Source organism: Branchiostoma floridae, chromosome 18 (assembly GCF_000003815.2).
Source record: "Branchiostoma floridae strain S238N-H82 chromosome 18, Bfl_VNyyK, whole genome shotgun sequence".
Classification (NCBI taxonomy): Eukaryota; Metazoa; Chordata; class Leptocardii; order Amphioxiformes; family Branchiostomatidae; genus Branchiostoma; species Branchiostoma floridae.
Genome location: NC_049996.1, coordinates 6,640,261 through 6,650,798, shown reverse-complemented (window position 1 = coordinate 6,650,798; position 10,538 = coordinate 6,640,261). Strand labels below are relative to the sequence as shown.

General features: G+C 39.8%; 1 protein-coding gene across 1 annotated transcript in view; it reads right to left on the bottom strand.

The window, feature by feature from the left end:
- The window catches only part of LOC118405811 (dihydropyrimidinase-like), a 33,406-nt gene extending 23,543 nt beyond the window's left edge, over window positions 1-9,863 (bottom strand). Inside the window, exon 1 of the mRNA XM_035805580.1 lies at window positions 9,003-9,863. Coding sequence (XP_035661473.1) covers window positions 9,003-9,533 — 531 coding nt within the window. The 5' untranslated portion in view covers window positions 9,534-9,863. The remainder of the gene's footprint in view (window positions 1-9,002) is intronic.
- Between the last annotated feature and the right edge of the window lie 675 nt (window positions 9,864-10,538).

Here is a 10,538-nt window from a genome sequence, read left to right as displayed (position 1 = left end):
CATTTCGGCACATGGACAATTGGGCCCCCTGGCAATCAGGACATTTCGGCCCCAAAGCCGAGGACACTTCGGCCCCAAGCCGAGGACACTGCGGCCCCGGGTCCAGTCCATGATAGTTATCTAACACGTAGCCTGAGTTGACTAAATAGCGTATAATTTTAGGACGTATGATTTTACAGAGGAGCCTGTTGGCTGTTTCAGATGTAATTGTGGTAGGTAAGTGTGTTTCCTATGTTTCAAGACTTATTTATTTGTTTCAAGACTTAATGCTCAACATATTTCATCGTTGCGTTTCACATGGCTTTTCAATTAATTTGTACATTGCATAGCATGCCCACGCACATAAGAACTAGCGAGGCCGAAGTGTCTCTGAGCCAGGGCCGAAGTGTCCTCGGCCTGGGGCCCAAGTGTCCTGGACTTGGGGCCGAAATGTCCGGGCCGAAGTGTCCATGTGCCGAACTGTCCTGATACCTAGAGATAGAAGTGAACAGTAAATGTCTTCATTCATGGAACAAGGGGTCGACTAGCCAGTGTCCAATATTTGAAAATACGTCCCCAAAAATAGGCGTAAAGACGGCGTTTTTTTTATCTTTCATGTAATAACGCAACATTTACGAATGCGTTAATGTATGTTTAAAAATGATTAGCTAGGTTTACAGCCTTGGGTATATTGCAGTTATCCTCAGCAAGTATGAATAACTTTTACTTTAGAAAACAGGAACATAGTTGAGACCCAGTTACCCCAAGACCTCGTTTTTACGAAAACCAGTTGCTTGGCAACATAAAAGTCAAAATGGCGACCGTTATTTCATAGACGCAAACTTAGCAAGGTTGTATCCAAAGGTGTCAAACGTTAACACTAATTGGGAAGGCAAAATTTCGAAGTCAATGTTTTTGATTCAAATTTTGTTGGTAGTTAGAGCTTGTGACAATGATCATAAAGCGTCTTCAATTTTGAATAAACTAAGAATTTTTGAAATATCATTTTTTTTACTTTTCTTGTAGGAAATTTAACGTTAGAACACTAAACACGAAGTTTTCCACTCATATAGTCTCATAGTCTCCCAAAATATGCGGAAATATTGCGTTTTCCATCCTTGATGTAAAAACGCAACCTTTACACATACTTAAATGAATGTTGTGAGATTATTAGCTTGTTTTAAAGTTATCCTCAACAAGTATGAAGAACTCGTACTTAATAAAAACAAGATAATAGAAGACCCAGTAAGTAACTCAAAACCTCGTTTTTAAGAAAATCAGTTGCTTGGAAAAGATGGCGACCGTAACTTTATAGATTTAGCCTCAACAAGGTTTTATCCAAAAGTATACAATGTTAACACTACACACGATGTTTTTTACTCACATAGTCGCGGCCGCAATGCCCAGCGAACGGCCGACAAGCGAACAGAGCCCGCGAGACGGTATCACGTACCTTCGGATAGATCCTCATGCCCCAGCTAACTCCCCTGTTGTACAGCTTGTGTTTGGGACTCATGCTAACGACGCTTTCCCAGTAGTGCTGTATCTCCATAATAACCCAAAATCCAGCCGACAGAAACTATACCACAGATGTGTACCCGCTTCGGGACAGTTTTGCCTAATGTGGCATATTCTCTACGTCTCGCTTTTGTTTCAATTTTCTCAGCCATTGCGCTTCAGCAAAGCACAATTTCACGCTTTTCGCGCCAGGACAATTTAAAAATGTTCAGAATATTCAAATACAAGAGGACAACGGTTACTTCATTAACCCATTGACCTAATTGTAACAATTTAGGTAAATTGAAATTCTTGCTTTTTGTTCATTGTTATATTTCATTCCGAGATCACATAGGGCCTTAACATGTCTATGACATGAAGTAAGACTATACTAGATCAACAAGTGTACGTATGGTCACTATTAAACCATTTAAAGCACAAAGTACAGCCAAATAGGTAGTCTGTCACGGTTGAAGTTAATTGAATCACACAGATGTTAATTTTACGCCTGTTGATCATTATTACTTTTCCTTTGAAGGCTCCATAATTTCAAGTCAAGAAAGTCTAAAAAAATATGGTCAAAACGGTTCAAATATCAACTTCTGGCTATAATATATACATACCTAATGTAAAACGTGTAACTACTAAATTCTAACAAGTCTAAGGTCTTTTTAGGCTATTGAATGATAAAATAACAAATAGCAATGCTTTGAATTATTCTGGACACGCCTTAAATTTTCTTCTTAATTGCCTGTATCATCAGACCGTTTAGTCTTAAGATGCATCCGTCTGTCTTCGAAGTGTGACTTAAAAGGCGAAGATCATGCAACATTTCCTTGGCAAACAGTCCGGAAACGTAAGGACATGGCAGACCCTATTTCACTCTTCAATGCTACTTATGGTGCTACGCGGACACACGCACACTATGTAAGCTCTGTTTTTTTTACGCCAAGACATCATAGCCTCCTTCGAATTCAGTCGCCGCAGTAAACTGGGAATCATTGGAACGGAGGGAATCTTTTAAAGGTAAGGAGATGACAGACTCTATTTCACTTTTTAGTGATAACTTCTGGAGCTAAGCGGACACACGTACGCTGTGTTAGCTCTGTTGCTTTTCAGACGCCAGGACATCACAGTCCCTCTAGTCGCACTAGACTGAGAGACGCTGGGACGCAAGGAATCTTTCACAGGTGAGGGGACTATGATAGTTGTTTTGTCACATTCTTTATTTTCTGTTATTATGCTTTGAGTGGACCGAGAGGATGGCAATACCTTTTTGTCATTTGTTTGTACTAGACGTGAATATGTATGGTATACATTGGGCAGGGGCTTTGTGAAATTGTATTATGTCTGTTTGCATCTTACAGTTCATCCTTTTCAAAAGCTTTTTCGTAATCTAAAATCCACAGGGTGTAAATAAATTGTGTAGCGTAATTTCATGTAGTTGCTAGAAATTACAATTCTGTGTAGTTGGCAAGCGAAAAGATTAAGCCAATTGAGGATAGTACCAAGGGCAAGGGCAAGGCCACGAATATGGCCTTTCTATGTTCTGAACCCCGATTTGCGTATACTAGTTTTATCATTCAGAGAGGCCATACTTCGACGATGGTTAGATATTACACCACATGTATCAATACGTGTAGTACTATGCATACCTTTGCCTTAGTCTTTGATTTAAGGTATACATCACTGGCTATAACGTCAATTTTAATTCGTAAGAGAGTTGGCAATCGATTGGGAATCAGTCAAGAGATTCGTCAGGCCGCATCTAGACGTAGGGATTGTAGGGAAGGTTGGTAGTAAATCGGGAAGCATTCGAGGCTCGGTTGGGGGTAAGTGTTGCACTGGTTGTGAATAGGTTGTGACAGGTCTGACACATGCATGAAAGATAGACGTGGCGAAGAACTAGTCAGGCTGTCCCCAACCTACCGCCAACCTTTGTTTCGTTGTGGTCGGAAAAAGGTCCTGAATATGTGGCATGTGAAGATATGAACGATACCAGTGAACTAGTTAGGCAGTCTTGGTTGCATGCATGTCAGACAGATAAAGGAATACATGAGAGCTCAATTCGTTATCAGTGGGCGCCAGACAGAACATAGACTTGAACTCTTCACCTATCCAAATGGTTTGGCTGTCTAAAACTCTCGCTACGAAAGAAGTATAGGGGTAACGCTATCCAGCATTCTATGTTGAAGAAGGTTAGACATCCATGTAATAAGATACCAAGGTGACCGTTAGGCCATGTTGATTTGATTATATGGATGATATCCGCGCTCGCACAAATTTTCGGCCGTTTCCAAAAAAAAAAAGTTTTCGACCACACAATAAATTGTGCAAAGCTTTCCTCTGCAGGTTTCTTTATCTATGGAGTGCAGTTGACATAATATCGAAATATATCGACGTAAATATACAACTAGACTGTTGTATATTTCTGATACACATATGAAATATGGCTACACAAACTATCGACAAATCAATATCTGATAAATGACCCACTTTAAGGCTCCCAAAGGGTTTCTCAGATCTGCTTTTGGATTTTTGTCCTGCTGATGATGCAGTTGCACTAAACCCCCATAAATAACTTTTCATTGAACTTCCCACCGCCCCCACACCAAGCAGTGACTGAAAGCTCTAGTCGAACTGTTCGGTGACCATTTTCAACGGGCCAGCTAGGGTAACGTTATATTTGTTTTACCAAGTCAATTTCTCTGACAGACAACCTTCCCGGAAACATAACCCAGCCCCGTAAAAATTCCCCCCGGTCTGTGCTTATTAATTGGACGGGCGGCTACCCTCACAACACCGTAGAGATAACGGCGAGCACCCAATGGTATGGTTACCAGGCTCTGATTATTAGATAGAAGAAGAAGAAGAACTTTATTGAGCGACAATTATAACAGGTACAATGCATGGCAATCTGTGTATACAATGGAGTTGAACTATGTACTATCGCGAGAGTCTAACAACTAAAATTTATTTAGCAGAGTAATTGAAACCAACCCTGGCCTTAACTACTATACTGGGTAGCACCCCCAGTACCGAAAAGATACCCAGAATTGCCCGGTTCTCAGGCTAAGTAAACCAGACCAGACGTTTGTCATCGTTAATGACTGCATGACTACACAGAACCACTGGTCTCGTTACACTTCAGATTTCACTCATTACTAATGTATGAGTCTGTCTGGTAATTAGCGTCAGGGATTTTATAGCCTTTACATGTTGCCTGATGGTACCGTCATTACGTCAATTTTATCTGATTTTTGTCGTCAAGATAGAATGGATGAATCATAACATGATTTCAGAGGAGACAGTGAGAGATACAGAAGAATTATGTTACTCCAGTCTGAAGTATAGACAAATCATGATTGCATCTCTAAGCAGACGCTTTCATTGATTGTCGCATGATTTTAACGTTCCACATTTTACTTCCACCTCCTTCTTTATTTCCTTCTTTTTTTTCTTTTTCTTTCTTTCTTTCTTTCTTCCTGTCTTTCTTTCTTTCTTTCCTTCTTCCTTTCATTTTCTTTCCTTATTTATGCATATTTATGTTCAACACACTAAAGATAGCACTGCATCGTTCAACTAGGATTCTCTGTCATAAGCTTTTAAAAGCTATATGCTATCACCAGCTCTTAACTTCCATTTTCCTTACGGGCTGTGATTGCTCTAAGACCACAAAGCGATCTATGATATCAATCAACGAATTTCAAAGATAAAGACGATTTTTTGTGTGTGTGTTTACATACCATTTCAAATCTTTTTGAATTATGTTATCTTACATTATGCATCATATTCCAATTATGAAAATCACAAGTCCAATATTGGTCACGGTAAAAGTGGTATCTCACTGCACTTGGGGGACCGGTGCGGCACTGCAGGGTTTGAAGATTAGTCAACGAATTTCAGAGATATAAAACGAATCTTCTTACATTTTGTGCATTTTTTTGTCTTCTAAGTCATACTTTTACGTATTAAACAATATGTAAATTATGAAAAAATCGGCAAAAATAACACAACTGTGCCACAGTGAACGAACCCCGCAGTGCCGCACCTGTGCCCCAAGTGCAATGAGACACCACCGAAATGGAAAGGTGGTCTTGGCCATCAAGCTAAGCACCAGTAGTGCACCATAAAAGCACATCGATATCGTAAAAAGATACATTTTGAAACCTTTTATAAAGTGCCCATCATGTACATGGGAAATACCCAATCTAAAGCCGAGGCCCCTTGTGGCGAAAGACGTGGGTTTCCAAAAATCGATTTTCCGTACTACACATATACACTAGTAGGTACAGACAGGGATGTTGGAGAAATGCCAAATAGGTACCTTGTACATGAAAGCTAGGGCTGTAATAGCACCATTATGGTTGTAGTTTCAAAATGGCATCCCTGTGAGTTCATACTGTACGGAAGGAAATACATTAGGACAGTTTATCTTTATTGATGTGCCTGTAACTCGCCAGTTCGAGATTAGAAAATGCCCGCCTTAATTTGCACTGTACAATTCTGTTACGTGGCTCTCCGGCTGTTCTTTTATTGGTGTATTGCGCCAGCTACATACCAAATTGAGGCATACAAGTAAAGTAATAATGGTTACTATTATTGTAGCAGAGCGGTACCCCCTTGCAAATAGATTCCGACGATTTTGTAAGTACATTTTGGTTAGTAATGTTATGTTATATGCTTGCTATGTGCTAAGGGTTTATATTATATTTTTTGTATGCACATTTTGGTGAATAATGCAGTATATCAAATTATAGAAGTTCCTTTGTAGTGCCTATTTCACAATATCAGACATTTATCACTTGTTATTAAGTTAAGGTTCTGATAGTATAGTGTATGCATATTCTAGTACACGATGCAATATATTGAAATATATTGGGTTCTTTGTAGATTTATTTCTCAATATCTGGCACTCGATACTTGCTAGCAAGGGCCTTGCGCCATATTTTGTATGTACATTTTGGTAAGCAATGTAGTGTATCAAATCATACGGGCTCTATATTGTAGAATTTGATTTATTTCACAGTATCCGGCATTCGGCACTTGTTATTAAGGGTCTTATAGCATAATTTGTATATCCGCAATACTATTATCAAAATATATTGAGGGCTCCTTGTAGAACTTGATTTTTTTACAAATCCAGCCCCTGGTACTTATTGCATGTATTATGGGTCTTCTGCTTTATTTTTAATGTGCATATTGGTAAACAACGCAATATGTTAATCAAAGAGGGTTCTTTGTAGTACGTAATTTATTTCCAATACGCTTCACTTAGTTGCTGTATATTACCATATTAATGTATGACCTACTTATCGGGTATTTCTGCACACATGGCACATTACTAAACCAAGAGCGTCAGGGACAGTTGCAATATTGGATAGTTTGACGAATTGCAGGCAGACATTAAAATGGGTCATTACAAGGGTATCCATAGCAGAACCGTAAATAAGTTTTACAGACTGTCAAACTAACAAGTAGATATGTCAGCACTATTGTTAGGTAAATTTAAACTTCCTTAGCGTTTGACTGCGGTCGCCTTATCTGTATTTTCCAGTAACGATTTATCAGGTAATTAGACCATACCTTTGGTATTGGTGTCAGTTTTTTCCTATATGTAATTTTGAAAGCATTATCAATTCACCATATTTGCCTTGTATTATGACGATGCTTTTCCGTGATTTCGTTAACACTGAGCCAAATTGTGGTCTGAATAATATATGCAGCATGATAGAAAGAAATGAAATACTAATTGTGCAGTCATTACGATTGTGCATTGGTCCCCTGTCATGGCTTCGCATGGCTGAGTATTAGGAATATACTGTGGCCCCCTCCCAATATCTGCCCCAAAATATTGACTATATTTCTATACTCAGTGTAGCCTGTTTATTGTAGCTATTTGTAGATGTCTGAAAAAATCAGAGATTTTCTAGTTAACTGAATATTACTGTCCCAAATTGCTAACGAATAAATTGCTAACGTATAAGCACATAAGGAATACCCTTGTATTAGAAATACCTCAATAAAACGTACTGCAACATGTAACTATGGCATTGGGTTTGGCTTGCGAGAGTTGATACTTATCAAAGAAGTCTTTGTATTAATAAAAAATGTCATTCTATATTTCCGCATGTCCTTCAAATTGTACTTGTCTGGAAACCTAATCTTGTCAAAAACTCCCTTGGTTTAAGATAAAAGTCAAGACTTGGCAAGGTGACTTACAAGTAATATTACCTCTGAGTCAGTCATTGGCAGTAGGAACCAATGTTCCATATATGGTAACGGTCCCGCTTTCAATTCAGTTAAGTGATTCCGCAGGGAATTGCGATCAAATTAGCTGCTAGCTTTACAGTCATTAATCAGTCTGGAGTTTCCTATCTATACACAGTACGAATATGCAATTAGATGATTATGTTCTTAAATACTATGATAAGAAGGAAAGATAATAAAATGACCAAGACTGAATTATGGTCACGATATACATACATGCGTTACCCATATTGTGTCCATGTCTATTTATTCCGATTATATACGGTTTTTAATGACTAACCCCCGGTGTGAAATTGCTACCCTCTTTACAGGTGGAATATGCTTAGCCAAAGGGTTGCCATTGTGAGGGATTATGAAATAGTGCCGACCATAAAATTGCGATTTCTCCGCCTTTTCTTCCGTGCTCGTAAACCAAAGCACACTGGTACGTGTCCCACTTACTGTCGTAATTCATAGGGCAGTCGGTCACGGTCACGTGACCCATCAAAGGGGCCGCTGGGTAATAAAAATGGCTGACTCAGTGCCCCCCCCCCCCCCACGGAATGGTAGGTGGACGGGAAAAACGAAATCGGGAAGCATTTTTTTTGTTTATATCCATCGTTAACACTAACATTATATCAGATTATGCTAACATTTAGATATGAATCATTCTCTGTAGCTCGCACTAGAGATAGCCAGGCGTACAGTTAGCTTGATAACAAGATTAGCTAATGCAATAAAAATGCATGACAAGAAAAGCGAATTACCAGTACACAGACATCCATATGATTGTCGCCAATTTTGAATCAAACATTAGGAAAGAATCAATACAAATCCTCTAGATCTATGAAGATATGAAGAGTTCTCGAATGAATTTTTGTTTCAAAATGTAGACTTGGTTAGAATAGGAAAGAATGCCTTAGTTTTATTGACAGAAACAGATTAAGTAATTATGGCATGTGCATGGATGGATGGGCTATTCAGTATTCATAGCGCTGGAAATTATACATGGTAGATGGATGAACATCATTATCATGGCCGGGGTCGGAATCATTATTTCACGCATTGAGAAAGGAAAAAGATATCCTTTTCTGAAATATTTCTATCATACATACAAAATACGTAAAATGCAAAGTTGCAAGCGTTCATTGTTTTCGTAACGCGATTTTTTGCAAATTATGTAAAATTGATGGTGATTTTTTGGGCTGAATTTTGAAAGGATTTAGCTAAAGGTGGTGACATATTTATGAGAAAATGATAGTGATGTTGATATATACCGTCTGCTCCATGGTTACTTCCTCCATCTTAACCCTAGGTTTGGGAGCTGGCTCCACGTGTTCTTCTTTCTTCTCCTCCTCCTCTTCTTTTCCTACCTCCATCTCTTTCGGATCCTCTTCTTCATTCTCCTCTTTCTTGTCTTTAGGGGAGGTGTTGCCGTTTTCGTGGGCGCTGTTGGAACTAGAGGATCCCCGTCTGCTACCATAGCTTCTCTCGGAGCCGAACTGAAGAGATTTCCCTTCGTCTGGGTCCACGAGTTGGCCGAACATTGAGGAAGGGCCGAGACGGCGGGTACGGGGAGGGGTGTGGGGGGCGCTCCCGGGGTTAGATGGGGGGTTGGAGCCTGCAGAGCTACCCGACCCCCTACGTGAGCTTCTCTCGCTGCCGAAATCCAACGATTTCCCTTCGTTAGGATCCACGATGTTACCGAACATAGCCAGGTGTCTTCTACGGGCGGTGCGAGGGGAGGGGGTTGCCGAGGAGTCTGACCTCACCGATGCGGTATCAGAAACATCCCTGGACTCAGCCATACTTAGATAGACGGTTGTTCAAAAACTTGGCCTCGTGATTTAGGGAAAGTCAACAACGAAGCTTGCAGAAATCACAGGATTGAATGGAAAGCAAGGCCAACCTCAGACGAAATGTATGCAGTGCGATGTAGGTCAAACTAACGCACTGATAGCGGTAATGTTTACGGCGTTACACGATGTGTTCGGAATACATGAATACAGCACATGCAGGGCCCAGGCGTACGGTAATAGGTTTAGGCAATATATCTCACCGGGAATCCTACCCAGCACACGCCATGAATGCAAAATCACCCCAGGCATCAATACACGGCACTGACATATTATTAGTGACATCCCTAGGGTCATACCTCATGTTATTAAACGCCACACTATTTGTGTTTTTATAAATCATAATAAAATACTCAAATGCACAGCGCTAGCTTGACATTCCTTGCTTTAAAATGATAAATTGTTGAAGATTAAACTAAATATTATTTACGACTTTAAAGTGTACGCTGATATTGTGGATATCTTTTGAAATCCCCACACGTACAATAACAAAATTAACGGCCTTACTACAGGTCAATATCTACAATGGGATTTTAAAATTCAAATTTGAAGGGGCCCAGCCCCCTTTTATATCCCTCTTACGAAGATAACATCTATGAAAGAGAACCATTTGTGGATATGGTTTAGACTGGAGACTAAGGTCGCCATGTTGATTTTAGTACCCGTATGTAGAAAACAGTGAGAGCTAAGTCTTTGAGTGAGATGATTTTAGGGGCGGCGGCGTTTTGACATTTGAACGGTAACACCCCTTCTCCGTAGACCCCCATAGCTCCTAAATTAAACATCAATGCTGGCCAATACATAAGGGAACTATATTGGCATTCTAGACAAGCTGTGAATTAGGACTTGCTCAAAGCATCGACTTGCTGGCAACAGTGCTCTGACTCTGTAGGAATCTATACAATACATGGCGAACGTTACATTGAACGATGGTAAACAATGCATGTTAGATAGATG